Source organism: Bombina bombina, chromosome 8 (genome assembly GCF_027579735.1).
Source record: "Bombina bombina isolate aBomBom1 chromosome 8, aBomBom1.pri, whole genome shotgun sequence".
Classification (NCBI taxonomy): domain Eukaryota; kingdom Metazoa; phylum Chordata; class Amphibia; order Anura; family Bombinatoridae; genus Bombina; species Bombina bombina.
The window spans coordinates 133,654,973-133,681,504 of record NC_069506.1 but is presented as its reverse complement, the minus strand read 5'-3'; the positions used below and the strand labels follow the sequence as shown (position 1 = coordinate 133,681,504).

The following is a 26,532-nucleotide window of genomic DNA, read 5'->3' as shown; positions in this document are numbered from 1 at the left end:
ATCTTGTGGCTACTGATTCTGCAACAGTTTAAGATGACACAGTAATTTGAGTATTATGATAGATATAATACAATGGATATGATACATAATAACTTGTAATATGTACACAGATCAGTTAAGGTATTAGTGCTTTATTTAACCATACTAGTCCTAAAGCCTGTGCACATGGGCCATTTCTTGCAGTACAGCAGTCCCACCCCTTGCTCTCTCTCTCCCCCTCTCTTTTGCTTTTTGCTCTCTCTCCCCCCCTCTATTTTGCTCTCTCTCCCCCTCTCTTTTGCTCTCTCTTTCTCCCCCCATCTTTGTTGCTCTCTCTGCCCCCTCTCTTTGGCTCTCTCTCCCCCTCTCTTTTGCTCTTTCTCCCCCTCTCTTTTGCTCTCTCTCTCTCTCTCTCTTCCCTCTCTTTTGCTCTCTCTCCCCCTCTCTTTTGCTTTCTCCCCCTCTCTTTTGCTCTCTCAGCCCCCTCTCTTTTGCTCTCTCAGCCCCCTCTCTTTGGCTATCTCTGCCTCCTCTATTTGGCTTTCTCTGCCCCCTCTCTTTGGCTTTCTCTCTTCCCCCTCTTTGGCTATCTCTCTTCCCCCTCTTTGTCTCTCTCTCTCTTCCCCCTCTTTAACTCTCTCTCTTTCCTCTCTTTGACTCTCTCTCTCATCTCCCTCTTTGGCTCTCTCTCTTCCCCCTATTTGGCTCTCTTCCCCCTCTTTAGCTCTCTCTCTCCCCCTCTTTGGCTCTCTCTCCCCCCCCTCACTTTTGCTCTCCCCCCCTCTATTTTGCTCTCTCTGCCCCCTCTCTTTGGCTCTCTCTGCCCCCTCTCTTTGGCTCTCCCTCTTCCACCTCTTTGGTTTTCTCTCTCCCCCTCTCTTTTGCTCTCTCTCTCCCCCTCTATTTTACTCTCTCTGTCCCCTCTCTTTTGCTCTCCCCCACTCTTTTGCTCTCTCTCTCCCCCTCTCTTTTACTCTCTCTTCCCCCTCTTTGACTCTCTCTCTTCCCTCTCTTTGGCTCTCTCTCTCCCCGCTATTTGGCTCTCTCTTCACCTCTTTTGTCTCTCTCTTGCAGCCACGGCCACTCCCGGCCATCCATGCCCCCATAGTGGTGCCCCACCTGGCCACCCCCCATCACGGCACTCCTGTAGGCCACACCCACCAGACCACACCCCCATTGCGGCACCCCACCTGGCCACGTCCCTCATCACACCCGTCCACGCCACCCATCACAGTGCTCCCGACGGCCATGATACACCACCTCTGCTGTCAGGATCCTAAAGGCCAGGTATGTTTGTCCTCGCACAGTCTCTACTGCGCATGACAGCTTCGGACAAACACACTTGGCCTTTTATATTATAGGATAAGTTAATTTATACATCCATATAACTCTGGGTTTTTAATTAATCCCATTACTTTTAATTACTATTTCAATAAAATTGTTTTGTAATATTTTCCCCCTTGGGGTATACAGTTTGAATTAAGTGCTTACAAGTTATCCTCATTTTTCTGAATCTTTATTCCGATAACAATGTTGTTTAAAAGGGATACAGAACCTTTTCCCCAAAATAACAATTATTTTAACAGCAAGATTTATACATATTTCTTACAGATAAATACAATAAGGAGGCTTTCAAATAATTAGGGGTATCAACTAACTCAAATACAAATCTTAGTTATATAATTGTATGATTATATATTCTGTACAATACATATGGAAGAATTCTCTTTGTCAGGGTAAAAACAGGCAATCCCAAGAAAATGTTCTTTCATAAGCATACATATAATATGTTATATAAAATATTATGTATCCAACACTTCATGATGTCAGTTAAAGAAACTACATAGGAGCAATCAAATTGGTAGTTAATGCCAATACATTAGATACATTTTAAAATGGTTTAGATACATTTCTGGCTAGAAACAGATTTAAGGGATATGCATGCTTGTGTTAAATGGGTCACCTTTTTAATGGGATTAATTTAAGATAATCTGGATTTAATTTAATTTAACCCCTTAATGATCGGACCATTTTTCAATTTTCTTACCCTTAATGACAATGGCTATTTTTACATTTCTGCAGTGTTTGTGTTTAGCTGTAATTTTCCTCTTACTCATTTACTGTACCCACACATATTATATACCGTTTTTCTCGCCATTAAATGGACTTTCTAAAGATACCATTATTTTCATCATATCTTATAATTTACTATAAAAAAAATATAAAATATGAGGAAAAAATTGAAAAAAACACACTTTTTCTAACTTTGACCCCTAAAATCTGTTACACATCTACAACCACCAAAAAACACCCATTCTCAATAGTTTCTAAATTTTATCCCGAGTTTAGAAATACCCAATGTTTACATGTTTTTTGCTTTTTTTGCAAGTTATAGGGCAATAAGTACAAGTAGCACTTTGCTATTTCCAAACCACCTTTTTTCAAAATTAGCGCTAGTTGCATTGGAACACTGATATCTGTCAGGAATCCCTGAATATCCCTTGACATGTATATATTTTTTTTTAGAAGACATCCCAAAGTATTGATCTAGGCCCATTTTGGTATATTTCATGCCACCATTTAACCGCCAAATGCGATCAAATAAAAAAAATTGTTGACTTTTTCACAAATTTTTTCACAAACTTTAGGTTTCTCGCTAAATTTATTTACAAACATCTTGTGCAATTATGGTATAAATGGTGTTAAATACTTCTCTGGGATCCCCTTTGTTCAGAAATAGCAGACATATATGGCTTTGGCGTTGCTTTTTTGTAATTAGAAGGCTGATAAATGCCACTGCACACCACGCGTGTATTATGCCCAGCAGTGAAGGGGTTAATTAGGGATCTTGTAGGGAGCTTTTAGGTTTAATTTTAGCTTTATTGTAGTGTAGTAGACAACCCAAATTATTGATCTAGGCCCATTTTAGTATATTTCATGCCACCATTTCCCCGCCAAATACGATCAAATAAAAAAAAAAATGTTACATTTTTCACAATTTTAGGTTTCTCACTGAAATTATTTACAAACAGCTTGTGCAATTATGGCACAAATGGTTGCAAATGCTTCTCTAGGATCCCCTTTGTTCAGAAATAGCAGACATATATGGCTTTGGCGTTGCTTTTTGGTAATAATAAGGCCATTAAATGCTGCTGCGCACCACACTTGTAATATGCCCAGCAGTTAAGGGGTTAATTAGGTAGCTTGTAGGGTTAATTTTTAGCTTTAGTGTAGAGATCAGCCTCCCATCTGACACATCCCACCCCCTGATCCCCCCTGACTCCCCTCAAACAGCTCTCTTCCCTCCCCCACCCCACAATTGTCCCCGCCATCTTAAGTACTGGCAGAAAGTCTGCCAGTACTGAAATAAAAAGCATTTTTTTTTTTTTATTATTATTTTCTTCATACAGTCTGCAGTGATGGATCCCCCTTACCTCACAACCTCCCTGATCCCCCCATACAACTCTCTAACCCTCCCCCCTACCTATTTGCCGCCATCTTGGGTACTGGCAGCTGTCTGCCAGTACCCAATTTGCCCCCCCAAATTTTTTTTTTTAACTTTTTTATTTAAAACATTAGTTTTCTGTAGTGTAGCTGGCCCCCCTCAATAATCTACATCCCTCCCCCTCCCAGATCCCTTACTTGACAACGGAGATCCCTTCCTTCAACTGCATCATCTTTTTTTTTAACAGTAGTGCATAAGTTGCGTGCGCGCGCACGCACACCCCCCCTCCCCCACGGCCGCAACCGCCGACAGAGCAAGATTTGAGCCGATCGGGCTACAACTTAGAAAAAAAACAGCCAACGCAATTGAGAGGAGTTGCTCCCACACACCAACGAATGGGTTAGCCGCAATAGCCGATGCAGAAAGGGCCACAGAGTGGCCCTCTCTGCATCGGTGGGTAAAATATGGGATTGCAGTGATGGCTCAATGTTGAGGCATCACTACAATCCCTTGTAAGCAGCTGGAAGCGATCATGATCGCTTCCAGCACTTCAAACAACAGAGGACGTACCAGGTACGTCAATTGTCATTAAGGGGAGCTTTTCCTATGACGTACCAGGTACGTCCTCTGTCATTAAAGGGTTAAAATAAACTGGAGTATTTTAAGATTTGTATAGGTTGAACTCAATGGACTTCTGTATTTACCTCATCTACTATGATACCATAGTTTCCAACTTAAATATCTAATATATCTATGGCCTGTGTAGAATATTACAGCGATCGCTGCCTCTCTGTGCTCTATATACTACCACAATTGCCTATCATCTAAATATATCAACATACTAGTGATGAGCTCTGGAACCATGATATAGGTGAGCTTTTAGGGGATAGTTCTTTTCTTTCCTTAATTATCTCGTGGAGGGACTGTTACAGTGGGTATTGAAAAGAATCCCCCCTTGAAAATAATCACATTATGTTGCTTTGCAGCGTGAAATAAAGACAGAATAAATGCGATATAAATCCAAACAAAGGATATAAACGTGAGTCTTTGTATCTCCAAATGAACTCCAAATGGTGTATCACATGAATCAGAAAGTCCATCTTTCAATTCTGGGTTCCCAGTTGATACTTTTCAGAGCTACTTTAAGCTCATGTAAATAGCGGTCCTGATTCACAACGCTGTCAGAATCAATGATACAGATAATTGGAAATCCGATGTGTATCTATATGTAAGTGCTTGTAGAAAAGAGACACAATAGTGTGATATCAAACACATGGCTCAGATAATCTTTCTATAGGTGTATACTCACACTTTAGGGAGTTGATACACAGCTTTGGGTGAATTGCAATCTCGGTATAAGCCAACAAGTCGGCTATGCAAAGATACAGGAACACTTGGTAAAATGTTAAAATGTAATAAAAACAAACATACAAATTATAAAATATATATGTCCGTGTACAGCCACTCAGGGTGCTTAAAAAAGCCACCTGGGCATGGCGAAACGTACGTTGGGTTTGTCAGTAACGTCACAGTGAGAGGGAGCTACATCGTATCAGTCAGAGGCGTAACTAGAAACCACAGGGCCCAGGTGCAAGAATCTAAGAAGGCCCCCCCCCAAAAAAGGTGAATTTGATACATATCTTTTCTTTTTTTTTAACATTTAACACAGAAAAAAATGTGAATCAGATTACATGTCTGGAAAAGGAGGTACCCTGTGCCCACAGTCTGTGAGATGGTCTGATCCCCTATTACTGTATATAGTGACACTGTTTAACACACCAGTACTGTATATAGTGAGTTAGTGACACAGTCTGTAATCTGCCGGTGAGATGGCTGGCCTGACCCTACCCACTCCAGTACTTTATAAAGTGACCACAGTAGTCTGTGACATGGTCCAGCCCCCCATACTGTATATAGTTTCAGAATATCCCCCTTAACCCTTTAACACCGTTAGATCGTTGTATTTTGTCCAAATTTTGCTGGGCTTTAGCCCCGAAAGACGAAATACAACGTTCTAACCGCTTGGCTTTCCTGGAGCCACTGGCGCTTCCCTGATGGGATCGCAGTCTGGAGGGCTTGCCTAGCATCATAGGGACGCCCCCCTGATGCGATCCCATCATTGAAATCTCGTGATCACTTGCATGATCGTGAGATTTCAATTTGTTTACATCGGAACAGTTGTTCCGATGTAGAGAAGTTAACCCCGGCACGAAAGGGTTAAAGGGACATAAAACCCCACATTTTTTTCATTCATGATTCAGGTAGAGCATGTGATATTAAACAACTGTCCAATTTACTTAATTTATCAAATGTGCTTCATTCTCTTGGTATTCTTTGTTAAATGAGCAACAATGTACAGTATTACTGGAAGCTTGCTACACATCTGGTGAACCAATGACAAGAGGCATTTATGTGCAGTCCCCAATCAGGAGCCAGCTCCCAGTAATGAATTGCTGCTTTGTTGCCTACATTTTCAAGGATACCAAGAGAACAAAGCAAATTAGATAACAAAGTAAATTGAAAAGTTGTTTAAATTCACATGCTGTGAATAAATTATGTAAAAGAGTTTGCTGTCCCTTTAAATAGGAAAACACACACACACATATATAAATACAGGTGTTGATTAGCAATTATGGAAAATATGGCTGCTAAAAATGTTTAATTAAATTTTTGTCAAGTTTCAGAATCTGCAATTAAGCATAGGACAGAGACAGCATCTCTGCAGCTAGGGTTTAATGTCATATGAAACCCAAAAAATGATTTTGTGATTCAGACAGAGCATACAATTTATAAAACGTTCTAATTTACTTCTATTATCAAATTTTCTTTGTTCACATGATATTCTTTGTTAAATAGAGCACTACACGGCAGGAAATAGTGCACCCTCCATAGTACTTTTGCACATGGATAACATTCTTGCAAAACTGCTGCCATATAGTGCTTCAGAAATTAGCTGGCTCATGGGATTATGTCCCTGCTTTTAAACACAAGATACCCAAGAAAATGAAGAACAATTGATAATAGAAGTAAATTAGAAAGTTGTTTAAAATCACATGCTCTATCTAAAGTTTGGGTTTCATATCCCTTTAATAGTGGCATGACTGACCTTTTTTGATTACATGTAATCCCCAAGTGATTGAGTCAGGGTTATTGTTTTTTAGTTACCCTGTTATCAGTGCAGTTTGATTACGATCTAGCCCTTTCTCCTTAATACAGCCACATTAAAACCTAGGGGGACTGAGGTTTCTCAATGGAAGGGGAAGAATATCTTGTTATAATTGAGGGACCATACAAACATCCTATATTATAGAAGTATAAAGAATATTCCAGCCTCCAATTTCTTTAAAAGACCTTTATTTCATATAGGGTCCTGAGTAGAAATTACAACGTTTCAAGCCTAAACAGGCTCTTAATCATGTATAATTGAATACACACAGGTACATGTCTTTATAAATCCTTACCTGTTTATTCAACATCCTGTGTTAAGCAAATTGCTCAACAGTGCCATCTTATGGATATAAAATTCAATGCAGCACAAAGTTATCCCAGGATGTGCACAAACATACAACAAAACATTTACTTAAAAAACACATATTTCTTTCATGTAATTAGCAAGAGTCCATGAGCTAATGACGTATGGGATATACATTCCTACCAGGAGGGGCAAAGTTTCCCAAACCTCAAAATGCCTATAAATACACCCCTCACCACACCCACAATTCAGTTTTACAAACTTTGCCTCCTATGGAGGTGGTGAAGTAAGTTTGTGCTAGATTCTACGTTGATATGCGCTCCACAGCAGGTTGGAGCCCGGTTTTCCTCTCAGCGTGCAGTGAATGTCAGAGGGATGTGAGGAGAGTATTGCCTATTTTGAATGCAGTGATCTCCTTCTACGGGGTCTATTTCATAGGTTCTCTGTTATCGGTCGTAGAGATTCATCTCTTACCTCCCTTTTCAGATCGACGATATACTCTTATTTATATACCATTACCTCTGCTGATTCTCGTTTCAGTACTGGTTTGGCTTTCTACAAACATGTAGATGAGTGTCCTGGGGTAAGTAAGTCTTATTTTCTGTGACACTCTAAGCTATGGTTGGGCACTTTGTTTATAAAGTTCTAAATATATGTATTCAAACATTTATTTGCCTTGACTCAGGATGTTTAACATTCCTTATTTTCAGACAGTCAGTTTCATATTTGGGATAATGCACTTGAATCAATTATTTTTCTTACCTTAAAAATTTGACTTTTTTTCCCTGTGGGCTGTTAGGCTCGCGGGGGCTGAAAATGCTTCATTTTATTGCGTCATTCTTGGCGCAGACTTTTTTTGGCGCAAAAAATCTTTTCTGTTTCCGGCGTCATACGTGTCGCTGGAAGTTGCGTCATTTTTGACGTTCTTTTGCGCCAAAGATGTCGGCGTTCCAGATGTGGCGTCATTTTTGGCGCCAAAAAGCATTTAGGCGCCATATAATGTGGGCGTCTTATTTGGCGCTAAAAAATATGGGCGTCGCTTTTGTCTCCACATTATTTAAGTCTCATTTTTCTTTGCTTCTGGTTGCTAGAAGCTTGTTCATTGGCATTTTTTCCCATTCCTGAAACTGTCATTTAAGGAATTTGATCAATTTTGCTTTATATGTTGTTTTTTCTCTTACATATTGCAAGATGTCTCACGTTGCATCTGAGTCAGAAGATACTTCAGGAAAATCGCTGTCTGGTGCTGGAACTACCAAAGCTAAGTGTATCTGCTGTAAACTTTTGGTAGCTATTCCTCCAGCTGTTGTTTGTATTAATTGTCATGACAAACTTGTTAATGCAGATAATATTTCCTTTAGTAATGTACCATTACCTGTTGCAGTTCCATCAACATCTAATGTTCAGAATGTTCCTGATAACATAAGAGATTTTGTTTCTGAATCCATCAAGAAGGCTATGTCTGTTATTCCTCCTTCTAGTAAACATAAAAAATCTTTTAAAACTTCTCTTTATACAGATGATTTTTTAAATGAACATCATCATTCTGATTCTGATGACTCTTCTGGTTCAGAGGATTCTGTTTCAGAGATTGATGCTGATAAATCTTCATATTTATTTAAAATGGAATTTATTCGTTCTTTACTTAAAGAAGTACTAATTGCTTTAGAAATTGATGATTCTGGTCCTCTTGATACTAATTCTAAACGTTTAGATAAGGTCTTTAAATCTCCTGTGGTTATTCCAGAAGTTTTTCCTGTTCCTAGTGCTATTTCTGAAGTAATTTCCAGAGAATGGGATAAATTGGGTAATTCATTTACTCCTTCTAAACGTTTTAAGCAATTATATCCTGTGCCGTCTGACAGATTAGAATTTTGGGACAAAATCCCTAGAGTTGATGGGGCTATTTCTACCCTTGCTAAACGTACTACTATTCCTACGTCAGATGGTACTTCGTTTAAGGATCCTTTAGATAGGAAAATTGAATCCTTTCTAAGAAAAGCTTATCTGTGTTCAGGTAATCTTCTTAGACCTGCTATATCATTGGCTGATGTTGCTGCAGCTTCAACTTTTTGGTTGGAAACTTTAGCGCAACAAGTAACAGATCATGATTCTCATAATATTATTCTTCTTCTTCAACATGCTAATAATTTTATCTGTGATGCCATTTTTGATATTATCAGAGTTGATGTCAGGTTTATGTCTCTAGCTATTTTAGCTAGAAGAGCTTTATGGCTTAAAACTTGGAATGCTGATATGGCTTCTAAATCAACTCTACTTTCCATTTCTTTCCAGGGTAACAAATTATTTGGTTCTCAGTTGGATTCTATTATCTCAACTGTTACTGGTGGGAAAGGAACTTTTTTACCACAGGATAAAAAATCTAAGGGTAAAAACAGGGCTAATAATCGTTTTCGTTCTTTTCGTTTCAACAAAGAACAAAAGCCTGATCCTTCATCCTCAGGAGCAGTTTCAGTTTGGAAACCATCTCCAGTCTGGAATAAATCCAAGCCTTCTAGAAAACCAAAGCCAGCTTCTAAGTCCACATGAAGGTGTGGCCCTCATTCCAGCTCAGCTGGTAGGGGGCAGGTTACGTTTTTTCAAAGAAATTTGGATCAATTCTGTTCACAATCTTTGGATTCAGAACATTGTTTCAGAAGGGTACAGAATTGGTTTCAAGATGAGACCTCCTGCAAAGAGATTTTTTCTTTCCCGTGTCCCAGTAAATCCAGTGAAGCTCAAGCATTTCTGAATTGTGTTTCAGATCTAGAGTTGGCTGGAGTAATTATGCCAGTTCCAGTTCTGGAACAGGGGATGGGGTTTTATTCAAATCTCTTCATTGTACCAAAGAAGGAGAATTCCTTCAGACCAGTTCTGGATCTAAAAATATTGAATCGTTATGTAAGGATACCAACGTTCAAAATGGTAACTGTAAGGACTATCTTGCCTTTTGTTCAGCAAGGGCATTATATGTCCACAATAGATTTACAGGATGCATATCTGCATATTCCGATTCATCCAGATCATTATCAGTTCCTGAGTTTCTCTTTTCTGGACAAGCATTACCAGTTTGTGGCTCTGCCGTTTGGCCTAGCTACAGCTCCAAGAATTTTTACAAAGGTTCTCGGTGCCCTTCTGTCTGTAATCAGAGAACAGGGTATTGTGGTATTTCCTTATTTGGACGATATCTTGGTACTTGCTCAGTCTTTACATTTAGCAGAATCTCATACGAATCGACTTGTGTTGTTTCTTCAAGATCATGGTTGGAGTATCAATTCACTAAAAAGTTCATTGATTCCTCAGACAAGGGTAACCTTTCTGGGTTTCCAGATAGATTCAGTGTCCATGACTCTGTCTTTGACAGACAAGAGACGTCTAAAATTGATTTCACCTTGTCGAAACCTTCAGTCACAATCATTCCATTCGGTAGCCTTATGCATGGAAATTCTAGGTCTTATGACTGCTGCATCGGACGCGATCCCCTTTGCTCGTTTTCACATGCGACCTCTTCAGCTCTGTATGCTGAATCAATGGTGCAGGGATTACACAAAGATATCTCAATTAATATCTTTAAAACCGATTGTACGACACTCTCTAACGTGGTGGACAGATCACCATCGTTTAATTCAGGGGACTTCTTTTGTGCTTCCGACCTGGACTGTAATTTCAACAGATGCAAGTCTCACAGGTTGGGGAGCTGTGTGGGGATCTCTGACGGCACAAGGAGTTTGGGAATCTCAGGAGGTGAGATTACCGATCAATATTTTGGAACTCCGTGCAATTTTCAGAGCTCTTCAGTCTTGGCCTCTTCTAAAGAGAGAATCGTTCATTTGTTTTCAGACAGACAATGTCACAACTGTGGCATACATCAATCATCAAGGAGGGACTCACAGTCCTCTGGCTATGAAAGAAGTATCTCGAATTCTGGTTTGGGCGGAATCCAGCTCCTGTCTAATCTCTGCGGTTCATATCCCAGGTATAGACAATTGGGAAGCGGATTATCTCAGTCGCCAAACGTTGCATCCGGGCGAATGGTCTCTTCACCCAGAGGTATTTCTTCAGATTGTTCAAATGTGGGAGCTTCCAGAAATAGATCTGATGGCGTCTCATCTAAACAAGAAACTTCCCAGGTATCTGTCCAGATCCCGGGATCCTCAGGCGGAAGCAGTGGATGCATTATCACTTCCTTGGAAGTATTATCCTGCCTATATCTTTCCGCCTCTAGTTCTTCTTCCAAGAGTAATCTCCAAGATTCTGAAGGAATGCTCGTTTGTTCTGCTGATAGCTCCGGCATGGCCTCACAGGTTTTGGTATGCGGATCTTGTCCGGATGGCCTCTTGCCATCCGTGGACTCTTCCGCTAAGACCAGACCTTCTGTCGCAAGGTCCTTTTTTCCATCAGGATCTCAAATCCTTAAATTTAAAGGTATGGAGATTGAACGCTTGATTCTTGGTCAAAGAGGTTTCTCTGACTCTGTGATTACTACTATGTTACAGGCTCGTAAATCTGTATCCAGAGAGATATATTATAGAGTCTGGAAGACTTATATTTCTTGGTGTCTTTCTCATCATTTTTCTTGGCATTCTTTTAGAATTCCGAGAATTTTACAGTTTCTTCAGGATGGTTTAGATAAAGGTTTATCCGCAAGTTCTTTGAAAGGACAAATCTCTGCTCTTTCTGTTCTTTTTCACAGAAAGATTGCTAATCTTCCTGATATTCATTGTTTTGTACAAGCTTTGGTTCGTATAAAACCTGTCATTAAGTCAATTTCTCCTCCTTGGAGTTTGAATTTGGTTCTGGGGGCTCTTCAAGCTCCTCCGTTTGAACCTATGCATTCATTGGACATTAAATTACTTTCTTGGAAAGTTTTGTTCCTTTTGGCGATCTCTTCTGCCAGAAGAGTCTCTGAATTATCTGCTCTTTCTTGTGAGTCTCCTTTTCTGATTTTTCATCAGGATAAGGCGGTGTTGCGAACTTCTTTTGAATTTTTACCTAAAGTTGTGAATTCCAACAACATTAGTAGAGAAATTGTGGTTCCTTCATTATGTCCTAATCCTAAGAATTCTAAGGAGAAATCGTTGCATTCTTTGGATGTTGTTAGAGCTTTGAAATATTATGTTGAAGCTACTAAGTCTTTCCGAAAGACTTCTAGTCTATTTGTTATCTTTTCCGGTTCTAGAAAAGGCCAGAAAGCTTCTGCCATTTCTTTGGCATCTTGGTTGAAATCTTTAATTCATCATGCCTATGTCGAGTCGGGTAAAACTCCGCCTCAAAGGATTACAGCTCATTCTACTAGGTCAGTTTCTACTTCCTGGGCGTTTAAGAATGAAGCTTCGGTTGATCAGATTTGCAAAGCAGCAACTTGGTCCTCTTTGCATACTTTTACTAAATTCTACCATTTTGATGTATTTTCTTCTTCTGAAGCAGTTTTTGGTAGAAAAGTACTTCAGGCAGCGGTTTCAGTTTGAATCTTCTGTTTATGTTTTTCATTAAACTTTATTTTGGGTGTGGATTATTTTCAGCAGGAATTGGCTGTCTTTATTTTATCCCTCCCTCTCTAGTGACTCTTGCGTGGAAAGATCCACATCTTGGGTAGTCATTATCCCATACGTCACTAGCTCATGGACTCTTGCTAATTACATGAAAGAAAACATAATTTATGTAAGAACTTACCTGATAAATTAATTTCTTTCATATTAGCAAGAGTCCATGAGGCCCGCCCTTTTTGTGGTGGTTATGATTTTTTTGTATAAAGCACAATTATTCCAATTCCTTATTTTATATGCTTTCGCACTTTTTTCTTATCACCCCACTTCTTGGCTATTCGTTAAACTGAATTGTGGGTGTGGTGAGGGGTGTATTTATAGGCATTTTGAGGTTTGGGAAACTTTGCCCCTCCTGGTAGGAATGTATATCCCATACGTCACTAGCTCATGGACTCTTGCTAATATGAAAGAAATGAATTTATCAGGTAAGTTCTTACATAAATTATGTTATCTATGTGCAAAATTTAAAAGAGGTACATAACACAACTTTTTAGAAAAAATGTGTGGTCCTCCTCTGCTTGTTTCTAAACAATTGGATATGATTTTGGAGGGAACAGATAAGATAAGTAAGCAACCAAAAACTAATCATATGATTTTTTTTACAAAATTTAATAATGAAGAATTGGCGTATAATAAGAGAGTGCCACCCAGAAATGATTGAATTCAGAGAAAACCCAATGGTGGCTTATAAAAAGAACAGGAGCATTAGAGATATGTTGGTGCATTCAGACATTGGTAGCCATAAACAAGAAAGCCAGATAACTATTGGGCCTAAGAAACTAGGTTGCTACCCATGCCTGAATTGCAGCAACTGCAGTTCCATGATCAAGAGAGATAGTTTTTATCATCCCACCACTGGGAAGAGATTTAAAATTAATAAATATTTAACTTGTAGAGCTACATACTGTATCTACCTTATCAAATGCCCATGTGGCCAAATTTATATTGGCGAGACCTGTAGAGAGGTAAGGGAGAGGATAACTGAGCATAAATCCAACATTAGATGTAAAAATAAAGAAGCTCCAGTATCCTCTCACTTCCTCTCTATGGGTCATAATATCAGCCAACTTAGGTTTCAAATCTTAGAACAGGTAGATAGGCCTAGAAGGGGTGGAGATAGAGAACATTTGTTGAAGATGAGGGAAATGTTTTGAGTATATAAATTGGAATCAATGATACCAAAAGGCATGAACAAGGATTTTGATTGGAGTCTTTTTTTCTGAATACTTATTGAGAAAAGAATTATGTATATATTTTGAATAATATATAAGAAAACATGAGTTGAACCACACATTTTTTCTAAAAAGTTGTGTTAAGTGTTTTTTAAGTAAATGTTTTGTTGTATGTTTGGGCACATCCTGTGATAACATTGTGCTGCATTGAATTTTATATCCATAAGATGGCACTGTTGTGCAATTAGCTTAACACAGGATGTTGAATAAACAGGTAAGGGTTTATAAAGACATGTACCTGTGTGTATTCAATTATACATGATTATGATTAAGAGCCTGTTTAGGCTTGAAACGTTGTAATTTCTACTCAGGACCCTATATGAAATAAAGATCTTTTACAGAAATTGGAGGCTGGAATATTCTTTATACTTGGATTGACTGGGACCTGGCAAGTCCTTTATTCCGTGCCCCACTACAAGCAGAGAAGGTGTGCTGTTTTTCTAACCTTTTGGTGATCTATATTATAAAAGGCCAGGTATGTTTGTCTGATGCAGTCATGCCTGTCCGTAAGAAGCAAGGTCCGGCAATTGATCAAAGACTGCGCGCGTAGTGGCGTGTGTCTGCATGTGAAAGGCCGCAAGGCCTTATGTGGGTGGGCGGATCAACGCTGGAGGGGGGCGAGAGCGGGTGGGACTACTACACTGCAGAAAAAAAGTTGAGAGTGGCAAGGAGGGGGGATGAGGGAGAGGTGATTTTGGCCCGTATAACGGGCTTTAAGACTAGTTTATTAATAAATATGTAATGTTTATGGGCTCCATTAGGCATATGCATTTGTTCCTTTTTTGCGCTAAACAAATGCTGAAGATGGTGGCTGCAAGACGTATTTGGCGCTTTTCGGAGCTGGATTTCTTCTTGTGAAAGTGCAACACACTAAGAACACAGTAAAACTGAAATTTCAGTTTTCATTCATTACACTACTATTTAGATAGCACATGGTAGATGTGATAGGGGCACATTCTTAAAATCATAAATCAAATTTTAGCTCATCAACAAAATAATAAATACATGTTTTAGAAAAGATAAGTGAAAAGAAACTCTAGGTCAAGAAAAAGGCAAATAATTGTAGTCAATATTATTCTTTGTTGCATATTAGAGAAAACCTAAGTAAGTTCAGAAACGTGCACGTGTCTGCAGCAATATATAACAGCAGTTTTGCACGATGCTATACATTTGCAAGATTACTAGATGGCAGCACGTCTTCCTGCTATATAGTTCCCCAGACATGTGCATGCTGCCTCTCTGGGTATCTCTTCAACAAAGAATACCATGAAAACAATATGGTAATAGAAGTGAATTAGAAACTTTTTAAAAATGTATGCTCTGGGGCCGATTTATCAAGGGCCTTGATGGCCCTGTTTCCATGTGAGCCTTCAGGCTCACCGGAAACAGCAGTTAAGAAGCAGCGGTCTTAAGACCACTGTTCCTTAACTAGTCTGTCTGCTCTGAAGCTGCGGTCATCAATCCGCCCGATCGCGTACGATCGGGATGATTGACACCCCCTGCTAGCGGCCGATTGACCACAAATCTGTAGGGGGCGGCATTGCGGTATGCTGTCGGCATTCAGTGATGTCTGGTGGACATGATAGGCTACAGCGTATCATTTCCACCAGACTTTGATAAATCGGCCCCATTATCTGAATCACACAAGAAAAAATGTGTTTTCATATTCTATTAATGCCTAGTGATACCTAGAGAGATTCACTGGGTATTAATGAGAGGATTTGTTGCACTACAGTATATATAACTTGTAAGAGATACTGTTCTCCACCCTCTCAGATTCAATAAACGGATGTTGTCCTATACCTAATACTAATACGTTTAAAGTTATGGTTATAGAATAGATACTCTGTTTATTTCAAGCAGCAACACTAACACTAATAACAGTTCAAAGTTCAGCAACAGAATAAATAATAGAACAGTTATGAAGGGTATATTATTAACCCCAACTATTTCATGTGTTTTAAAGTTGCACTCATTTTGTATTTGTTTAATTAAAGTAATGTTTTAAACAAGCGCATGTAAATATATTGAATGCTGAGTCTTATAATGTGTACCATTTAAGCTGATACATAAAACTTACTTTTTATATTTCCTTTACAATGTTGTTGTTTTTTTTATAGTTTACTCCAGGGATAATTATATATACAGTATATATATTTACCATTGTGTGTTGTGATAATATTAAAAAAATACAACTTTTTAGAGTATGTGAAGAACTACAATATTTCAGATACAAATGTCTTTTATGCAGTAGTTGCATTCTTGTTTGGAGTTGTCTATTTCTATGCCTTTTAAACTTTTGTCTGAGTTTTCATGAACACATGAAGCTCATAGCCTCTAAATGTTAGCAACATTATAAATCCTTTGAAAGTAATGCAGCATATCCTTTAAACGTTGACTAGAAAATATCACATGACCATCTCTATGGCCCCTGATCACCTTGTTTCTGTACGAACCTTCAGGCTTGCCGGAAACATAAGTTAAGAAGCAGCGGTCTTAAGACCGCTGCTCCTTAACTGGTCCACTGCCTCTGAGGCTGCGGACATCAATCCGCCTGATCCTATACAATCGGGCTGATTGACACCCCCTGCTAGCGGCTGATTGGCCGTGAATCTGCAGGGGGAGGCATTGCACAAGCAGTTCACCAGAACTGCTTGTGCCATGCTAAATGACGACAGCGTATGCTGTCGTCATTAAGCGATGTCTGGTGGACATGATACGTTACAGCGTATCATGTCTGCCAGACTTTCATAAATCCGCCCCAATGGGGTCAATTTATCAAGCTCCGTACGGAGCTTGATGCCCTGTGTTTCGAATACGATCGGGTTGATTGACACCCCCTGCTAATGGCCGGTTGGCCGTGAATTTGCAGGGGGCGGCATTGCACCAGCAGTTCATAAAAACTGCTGGTGCAATGATAAATGCTGACAGCGTATGCTGTCGGCATTTATCGATGTGCAGCGGACATGATACGCTACATTGTATCATGTCTGCTTGCACATTAATAAATTGACCACTAAGTGACCAATCAGGATGCTGGTATTGAGACTTGAAAGGGAGGGAGCATCTGGCAGTCACTTTATTTCCTTCCTCACTTTAAGGAAATTTACTGTGAAACTCAAGAGATTATAGTGAAATCCCATAAGATCACAGTAAAGCAAAATGTGAACTCAGCACTGAAGACAATTTTTTTTTCACCATGCAGATGAAAATAGCTGAAAGATTTCTTTAAGGTAAAATATCTTTCTTTTTTTACATGTGATATTTTCTACTCATCTTTTTACAGATATGCTGCATCACTTTTGGGTATATCCCTTTAATATCCCTTTAAATTACAATATGACTAATGAAAGGATCATTCTATCTAAATGCATGTTTAAATAAACAATGTTAAACTAGTTGAAAAGATTTTCATACTAATATATGATCTTTTTTTTTCAAACATTTTCTTTAGTGCGCCTTTAACGTCGTTATTCTTCAAGCTATAAATAACTGGATTAACCATTGGGGTAAGCAAAGAGTAAAAAACAGACACAAGCCTATCCACTGGTAAGGAATAACTGGATGTGGGACGGAAATATACAAATGTGGCAGCGCCATAAAACATAGCTACTACTGTTAAGTGGGAGCCACACGTAGAAAAGGCCTTGCTTCTGCCCTCAGAGGAAGGGATATTGAAAACAGTTAATAGAATCACAGTATAAGATATAAAAGTTAAAAGAAATGGAGTTAGGCTGACAAGACCACCAAAACAAAATAGGACAACTTCATTGAGAAAAGTTAGAGAACATGAAAGTTTTAACAGAGATGGAACTTCACAAAAGAACCCATCAATTAATCTAGGTTGACAGAAAGATAGTTGAAAAGTGAATATAGTATGGACCGTTGACTGTAGGAATCCTCCAAGCCAAGCTAGAGTTGCCAGTAACACACATACTTTATTGTTCATAACCTCCATGTAATGCAGTGGATAACAAATAGCTAGATATCGATCATAGGCCATTACTGCCAGAAGAACACATTCTGCACTTGCTAGTGAAGTGAACAAAAATAACTGAGTTATGCACCCAGTATAGGAAATGGACTGTTTTTTAGTTATGTCACTGATAAGCATTTTAGGGATGGTAACGGAAGTATTAAAAATATCCAAGAAAGAAAGATTGGCAAGAAAAAAATACATGGGCGTGTGTAGTTGTAGATTCAAACAGATAATCAGGATGGTGATAGCATTTCCTAATAAAGTAAATGTGTAGAGTAGCAAAAAGATAAAAAAAAGAAGGCTCCGCAAGTGTGGAAGATAGGAAAACCCAATGAAGATAAAATCTGTCTCTGATGTCTGATTTTCTTTTTTCATCATGATAAATAATTCTGGAATAGGAGTACAAATAAAATATATTACTATAAATAAACATATCACAAATTAACATATAACCTAAAACATTAGAATTTAAAATTTCTGAAAGAAAAACAAGTGTGGGGTTTGTTTTATACAGTTCGACATAACTTTTTTGACTATAAAACAAACCTTAAATGGACATTCCGGTCAAAATTTAAATGCACATAGATGAATTACATCTTTGAATAGAAATATATCTGCAATAACATGTATTAGCAAACATGCTTCTAGTAAACCTATTAAAAACAAGGGCACTTTAATTCATAAAAATTGACATTTTCCTCTTTTTCTTCAAAAACCTACCTTTTAAACCTGTCAGCCACTGCAGTGCTTCCTCCGCCCGTCGCAAGTCCTCTTCGCGGGTCCAAAATGCTGAATCCGGCTTCCTCCAATCAGGCGTTGCATCCGGCCATGATCCCCCCGGGGGAAAGCCATGATTGGAAGAAGCCAGATTAATCATTTCTGATGTAATAAGAGGCTTCCGATGGCCGGGGGGATTGCTAGAGCAGCATTCAGGATTAAAAGGTAAGTTTTTGAAGAAAAGGACTAAAATGTCAATTTTGATGAATTAAAGTGCCCTTGTTTTTAATAGGTTTATAAAAAACCGGGCACTAATTCAACCAAATTGACCTTCACTTTAAATATACTTTTGAAACAGATATAGTTTTTATTAGAAGCATTTTTGTTAATACATGTATATAACACAAATGTTTCTATTTAAAACGGAAATGCATCCATGTGGATTTTACTTTTGGCTGGAATTGTCCTTTAAATTAACATTTTAGTAATTTTTCTAAAAGAGGGCACATACAAAATGTATAACATTATTTTGCAAAATTCATGTTCCTGTCCTGAATAAACCAAAATGTTCTTATAATAATAATAATAATAATAATAATATTATTATTATCATCATTTATCTGTGAAGCACCACCAAATTCTGTAGTGTGGATGTAATGCTAGTAGAACAGTGTACCTCTTTGCCAATTCAGATATAAGAGTTGTTCTTATCAACAAGTATTAGCAGAGAGTATGTGACTGATAATGCTGTATTAGTTTAAATGTACAAATAAATAACTTTTACAAAAATATATTGCTAGCATGCTTAAATGCTGAACTAAAAAAACACACAACTGAAATATTTAAGGCTATATTGTCCCATTAAAAAGTAGTAAACAAAATAAATAAGTAAACACAATTTTAATCTTTTTAATAATTCTCTAAAGCACATCTAATGTATATTTAAATTTTTAAATTGTTAACTGAAAAAATGAAAATTCTATCAATAAAAATGTAGTTTCCTTGCTCAGTGGATCATGTCCGACAGACATTGCTGAATGTTGACAGTATACGCTGTCTGCATTTAACATTGCACAAGCAGTTCTGGTGAACTGCTTGTGCAATGCTGCCCCCTGCAGATTCGCGGACAATCGGCCGCTAGCAGGGGTGTCAATCAACCTAATCGTATGTGATTGGGCGGATTGATTTCCGCAGCCTCAGAGGCGACGGGCCAGTTAAGGAGCAGTGGTCTTCATAACGGCTGTTTAGGGCAAGCCTGAAGGCTCACACGGAAACAGGGGCATCAGGGGCCATTTGGTCCATGATAAATTGGCCCCTGAATGTAGAGGAGTCCATAAATGTCAGATCTTATGCAAAGACAATTCTCTCACTGTTTGTGTAGGAAGCGATTTACACTTAATGCATTCTGCAGATTGCATCACCTGTGATAACTATCTTCTCTAAGATGGAGAATTGTGATTATTAATGAATCAGCTGCTTGAATAAAAAATGAACTAAAGAAACAAAAGAGACCAAAGAGCTTTTTCTATCAATTGCGCTCTATTTGCAATCGTGCCCTTTGTGTTTTATGCCTGTGAGGTGTACACTGCTCCCTAAAGAGCTGTGAGAGTTTTCTTTATAGTCCTGTGAGCTTCTACCCCACATATCTGTTGTGCGGCTTATGCAAAAATGTGTGTGATGTGTGTGTGTGTATATATATATATATATATATACAGGGAGTGCAGAATTATTAGGCAAATTAGTATTTTGACCACATCATCCTCTTTATGCATGTTGTCTTACTCCAAGCTGTATAGGCTCGAAAGCCTACTACCAATTAAGCATATTAGGTGATGTGCATCTCTGTAATGAGAAGGGGTGTGGTCTAATGACATCAACACCCTATATCAGGTGTGCATAATTATTAGGCAACTTCCTTTCCTTTGGCAAAATGGGTCAAAAGAAGGACTTGACAGGCTCAGAAAAGTAAAAAATAGTGAGATATCTTGCAGAGGGATGCAGCACTCTTAAAATTGCAAAGCTTCTGAAGCGTGATCATCGAACAATCAAGCGTTTCATTCAAAATAGTCAACAGGGTCGCAAGAAGCGTGTGGAAAAACCAAGGTGCAAAATAACTGCCCATGAACTGAGAAAAGTCAAGCGTGCAGCTGCCAAGATGCCACTTGCCACCAGTTTGGCCATATTTCAGAGCTGCAACATCACTGGAGTGCCCAAAAGCACAAGGTGTGCAATACTCAGAGACATGGCCAAGGTAAGAAAGGCTGAAAGACGACCACCACTGAACAAGACACACAAGCTGAAACGTCAAGACTGGGCCAAGAAATAACTCAAGACTGATTTTTCTAAGGTTTTATGGACTGATGAAATGAGAGTGAGTCTTGATTGGCCAGATGGATGGGCCCGTGGCTGGATTGGTAAAGGGCAGAGAGCTCCAGTCCGACTCAGACGCCAGCAAGGTGGAGGTGGAGTACTGGTTTGGGCTGGTATCATCAAAGATGAGCTTGTGGGGCCTTTTCGGGTTGAGGATAAAGTCAAGCTCAACTCCCAGTCCTACTGCCAGTTTCTGGAAGACACCTTCTTCAAGCAGTGGTACAGGAAGAAGTCTGCATCCTTCAAGAAAAACATGATTTTCATGCAGGACAATGCTCCATCACACGCAAGACTATTTTCCAGTGTACTGTATACACAAATTTGATACATACTATCTCCCCCCTACCATCCACCTGTTTGTATAATTATACAATTATATAATTGTCTGGATTTAGTAGTAACAGTGGTGGTCCTCTTATCCTCACACAATATATTTGTTAATTTTCATTACTGTTTTGGAATTGCCTTCCATGGCAGCCATTAGAAATAACTAATCCGTTTGCCATATTCTCCCTTCTACCCATTATATAAATGAGGCATCAATCTTACAAACAATTGCCAAAGTATCATATATTCTGATGTTGTATAATATATTACAATTGTGTAGCATGCATTATTCTAATTTTAATCTTAGTCATTTATTTTGTTTCACTTTAAGGGTGTACATTAATTATAGTATACTGAGATCTATGCTGCTGTGGGGCTGCATCAGGTAGCCATGACAACGGGCGTGATCATCAATACACGATGGAGGGCATAAAGCAAGGTAAACGAGCATTGTGTTGGGATACATTTTTGTGGTCTGAAGACGGGGCGACCCCTAAACGTTACTCCTTGTGGGTATTAAACCCTATTCGTTTAAGCCGATGTGAGTGTGCTTTTTTCTTGGAAAACTATTTATTTATATATATATATATATATATATATATATATATATACCCACTTTGCAGGTCGATCCACCCGGTTGCAAAAATATGGAGCAATAATAGGACAAAAAATTGCACTCAGAGGACTTTTGTTAGGAATAACAAAGTTATTTTAATGTTAACATTAAAATAACTTTGTTGTTATTTTAATGTTAACATTAAAATAACTTTGTTATTCCTAACACAAGTCATGTGAGTGCAATTTTTGTCATATATATATATATATATATATATATATATATATATATATATATATATATCCTTTCAGGGAACTCCAGTCCCTTTCATCAGATCAAAAAAAGTTTTTTTTATTTGAGGAAAGGGACTTGAGTTCCCTGAAACGTCTTCTATTAAAGCTGACTTTTTGTTCATTAAAGGGACACTGTACCCAAAATTTTTCTTTTGTGATTCAGATTGAGCATGAAATTTTAAGCAACTTTCTAATTTACTCCTATTATCAAATGTTCTTCATTCTCTTGGTATCTTTATTTGAAATGCAAGAATGTAAGTTTAGATGCCGGCCCATTTTTGGTGAACAACCTGGGTTGTCCTTGCTGATTGGTGGATAAATCCATCCACCAATAAAAAAGTGCTGTCCAGAGTACTGAAACCAAAAAAAAAGCTTAGATGCCTTCTTTTTCAAATAATGATAGCAAGAGAACGAAGAAAAATTGATAATAGGAGTAAATTAGAAAGTAGCTTAAAATTGCATGCTCTTTCTGAATTACAAAAGAAAAAAATTGGGTACAGTGTCCCTTTAAGTCCTGAGAGTGCATTATTGTTTTAAATTATATATATATATATATATATATATATATATATATATATATATATATATATATATATATATATATATATATATATATATAATTTAAAATATTAATATATATATATATACTGTATATATATACACACACACAGTATATATATATATATATATATATATATATATATATATATATATATGTGTGTGTGTGTGTGTGTGTGTGTAAATTCAGTCAACTTGTAAGTATTAAGATACATTTTAAAACAATTAAATATTTACTGTAGTATTTGCTTTGAGTTGAAGCAATAAGTAATTCCTACACATTTGTGAATGTGATACCTTCTACATTCATTGTGACTCTGGATTATTATAACTTCAATGCCCAAGATTTCTGAGAAACTTAGCATATGACAATTATACCCATGTTGTAATCACTATATATTATATGTATTTGATGATTCTGTGTTAGTTGTGTCAAACATTACAGCATGTAGATTTCGACTGATACTGAAAGATATCAGTCATAAATAAATCAATGGCAAATAACATAATACTAAACATTTGCACTCTGTTTATCCATACATAAGACTAATAGCACAGCTGCATTTTCACTTTATTTGGTGGTAAATGAGTTAGGAACAATAAAGGAGATATTTTACATACATTTCTAAGACATACATTTAACAATACACCACATATTAAAACTATCTTTAGTTTGAATATGTAACACAATTTACTTAAAATATGAGAGAAAATCCCTAATATATTAGGCAAGTATATGAGTGATGACAAGGAAGGAGGAGTCTAGGTGTAGAGTGATTGAGTAGCAGCATGAAAAACAGAGGGAAGAGATGGACACGGTAATATTTTCACGGTAATTAGAGACAGGCAAGAAGAGTCAGGGATTGAAGAGGAAAACAAAACAAAAATTGGTTGTAGATACTGTTTTATAGGATGTGGTGGGAAGGTGGGAGAAATATTGGGAGGAATGTCAAAGATGGACAAGGCACAGAAGACCAAGGAGTATGGTAATGGCTGGTCAGGAGTTCTAACAATTATATCATGGGCAGAAGCCTCCAAAATAGAGAAAGATCAGGGACTAGACCAACAACCATTCCAATTCTAGGATTCTGATTAAACCATGAGGTTCTAGAAAGGCATAAGGACCCAAAGACTAATCACAATTAAATGGGTGTACTGTGGGACTAAACAGACATTTATATCACATACTAGGTTTGCCTTGTTGTTTAGCTGATTTGCCTGTATATCAGCTTGTTGCTAGACTCAAAAGGGGTGAATATATGCTGAGTATTTAATCTTGTGATTATAGTCTGTACAACTGTCCTTTTTGTATGTTAAATAAAGGTATTTTAATTCTTACCTTGGAGTTCCTGGTCTTCCTTGGTAGCCGAGGGGCTTGATACCTACCACCCTGCTAACTAAGAGTTTAGTTATAGCTCATGAAAGTACTAATCCACTTGGATTACCTTTGTTATTGTCAGGGAGCAAGGCTACCCTGTATTCAGAAGGTGAAACCATATGGCAGAAAACAGGGAAAGTAATTGCAAACCCAGGCAAAGGTACAAACAGGGAAAATCCGAGAAGCGTTGTCAGGTGACAACCTGGGTCCATTCAGGCAGCAAGGTATCAGAAGTGAGGAGTCAAGCTAAAGGTCAAAACCAGGAAATCCAAACAATGGGAAAAGAGACAGGGACAGGATTAGGAACAAATGCTTAGCTACTGCAGATATATAGGCAGAATAACTCAGCAACAAGTCAGGGCTCAGGCTTAGATTTTAACCCAGCAGGGTCCAGGAATGCCCCCATTGTCTGGGCAACAGGGAAGCTTCTGGTGCCTGGCAAACAATGGAGTAACAGGAGGGAGAGGCGTGTCAGTGAGGATTCTCCCTGCTGATGGCAAACACCTGAAAAGTCTCATGTGCACACTCACGTGCATGCGCTTGTGCACATGCATTTGAGATGTCAGGCACTGTTACAGCCACAGGAGGAACTTATGATGGCACCCTCCGTCATACATGCCGGCGGCCAGGTAAGGAGGCACCCCAGGCAGAAGACAGGTACACTACTTCAGGCTCGCCGGAAACAGAAGTTATGAAGCAGCGGTCTAAAGGCTGCTACTCCATAACTTTTCCGCCTGCTCTGAGGCGGCAGATAGAAATCAACCCAATCTAATACAATTGGGTTGATTGACACCCTCTGCTAGCGGCCGATTGGCCGCGAATCTGCAGGGGGTGGCATTGCACCAGCAGTTCACAAGAACTGCTGGTGCAATGATAAATGCAGACAGAGTATGCTGTCGGTATTTATCGATGTGCAGGGGACATGATACGCTACATTGTATCATGCCTGCTCACACTATGATAAATATACCCCATTTAATGGAATACAAATGTATGTTAAAAACTACTTTAAAGTGGATGTAAACTCCCTGCTACTCGACAATCACAACTGCTTTATCATCAAAAAATAACATAAGTTTAATTCATGAATTTTGTTAAAACATAATATATTAGCGATGTATATACCTCTATAACTATAAAAGTCTCGATTTCTCCCTCCGCCCGCCATTTTGTTCCGCTTTCCTTACATTGATTGACATTTGCCTAAACTAATAATGTGGCGTACCCCGTGGCGTCCAGCCCCTTTTTTGTAACGTCATTTTCAATTTCTGCGCATGCGTCTTTTATATGCGCATGCGTAAAACCACTTGAGCGCACAAAGATTTGCATTCACGATCGCGAGTTTAGAAACGCATGCGCGATTCAGAAAGTCTATATTACACGCATGCGCATATTCGGCAGTAAATTTGAAGCGCATGCGCACAAAAGGGAGCCATCGTGAACGCGCAAGGGTAGTACGTCATAGAGTGGGTGGGACCGCTCTAGACGTTATGCGCTGAAAAGAAAGGAAGTTATGGATGGGAGGAGCTCAGCCTAAAAACGGAGCAAAGTTACTAACATAAATATTAATTTATTTGTTCGGTATATAAATAAAAAAAGTATGCGGTATTGATAAAAGAGTGCATAAGAACAGATTTTGAAGGTCAATATGTAAAAAATTTACATCCACTTTAGCCCCTTAAGGACCACAGCACTTTTCCATTTTCTGACCGTTTGGGACCAGGGCTATTTTTACATTTTTGCAGTGTTTGTGTTTAGCTGTAATTTTCCTCTTACTCATTTACTGTATCCACACATATTATATACCGTTTTTCTTGTCATTAAATGGACTTTCTAAGGATACCATTATTTTCATTATATCTTATAATTTACTATAAAAAAAATTATAAAATATGATGAAAAAATGGAAAAAAACACACTTTTTCTAACTTTACCCAAAAATCTGTTACACATCTACAACCACCAAAAAAACCCAAAATAAATAGTTTCTAAATTTTGTCCTGAGTTTAGAAATACCCAATGTTTACATGTTCTTTGCTTTTTTTGCAAGTTATAGGGCAATAAATACAAGTAGCACTTTGCTATTTCCAAACCATTTTTTTCCCCAAAATTAGCGATAGTTACGTGGTAACACTGATATCTGTCAGGAAACCCTGAACATTCCTTGACATGTATATATTTTTTTTTTGTTTGCGTTTAAATAAAAAAAAATTGTTCACTTTTTCACAAACTTTTTCACAAACTTTAGGTTTCTCACTGAAATTATTTCAGCTTGTGCAATTATGGCACAAATGGTTGTAAATGCTTCTCTGGGATCCCCTTTGTTCAGAAGTAACAGACTTATATGGCTTTGGCGTTGCTTTTTGGTAATTAGAAGTCCACTAAATGCCTCTGCGCACCACACGTGTATTATGCCCAGCAGTGAAGGGGTTAATTAGGGAGCTTGTAGGGTTAATTTTAGCTTTAGTGTAGTGTAGAAGACAACCAAAAGTATTGATCTAGGCCCATTTTGGTATATTCCATACCACCATTTCCCCGGCAAATGTGATCAAATAAAAAAAATCTTTAAATTTTTCACAATTTTAGGTTTCTCACTGAAATTATTTATAAACAGCTTGTGCAATTATGGCACAAATGGTTGTAAAAGCTTCTCTTTGATCCCCTTTGTTCAGAAATAGCA

The 26,532-nt window shown here is 38.2% G+C and overlaps 1 protein-coding gene across 1 annotated transcript; it reads right to left on the bottom strand.

The window, feature by feature from the left end:
* Positions 1–17,050: 17,050 nt before the first annotated feature.
* LOC128638879 (olfactory receptor 1019-like) lies at positions 17,051–18,028 on the bottom strand. The gene has a single exon (XM_053691007.1). The coding sequence runs from the start codon at positions 18,026–18,028 to the stop codon at positions 17,051–17,053; it is 978 nt and encodes a 325-aa protein (XP_053546982.1).
* Positions 18,029–26,532: the final 8,504 nt, after the last annotated feature.

Coding starts and splice junctions, on each gene's coding strand:
- LOC128638879 (XM_053691007.1), bottom strand. CDS start 18,028: ATGAAAAAAGAAAATCAGACATCAGAGACAGATTTTATCTTCATTGGG.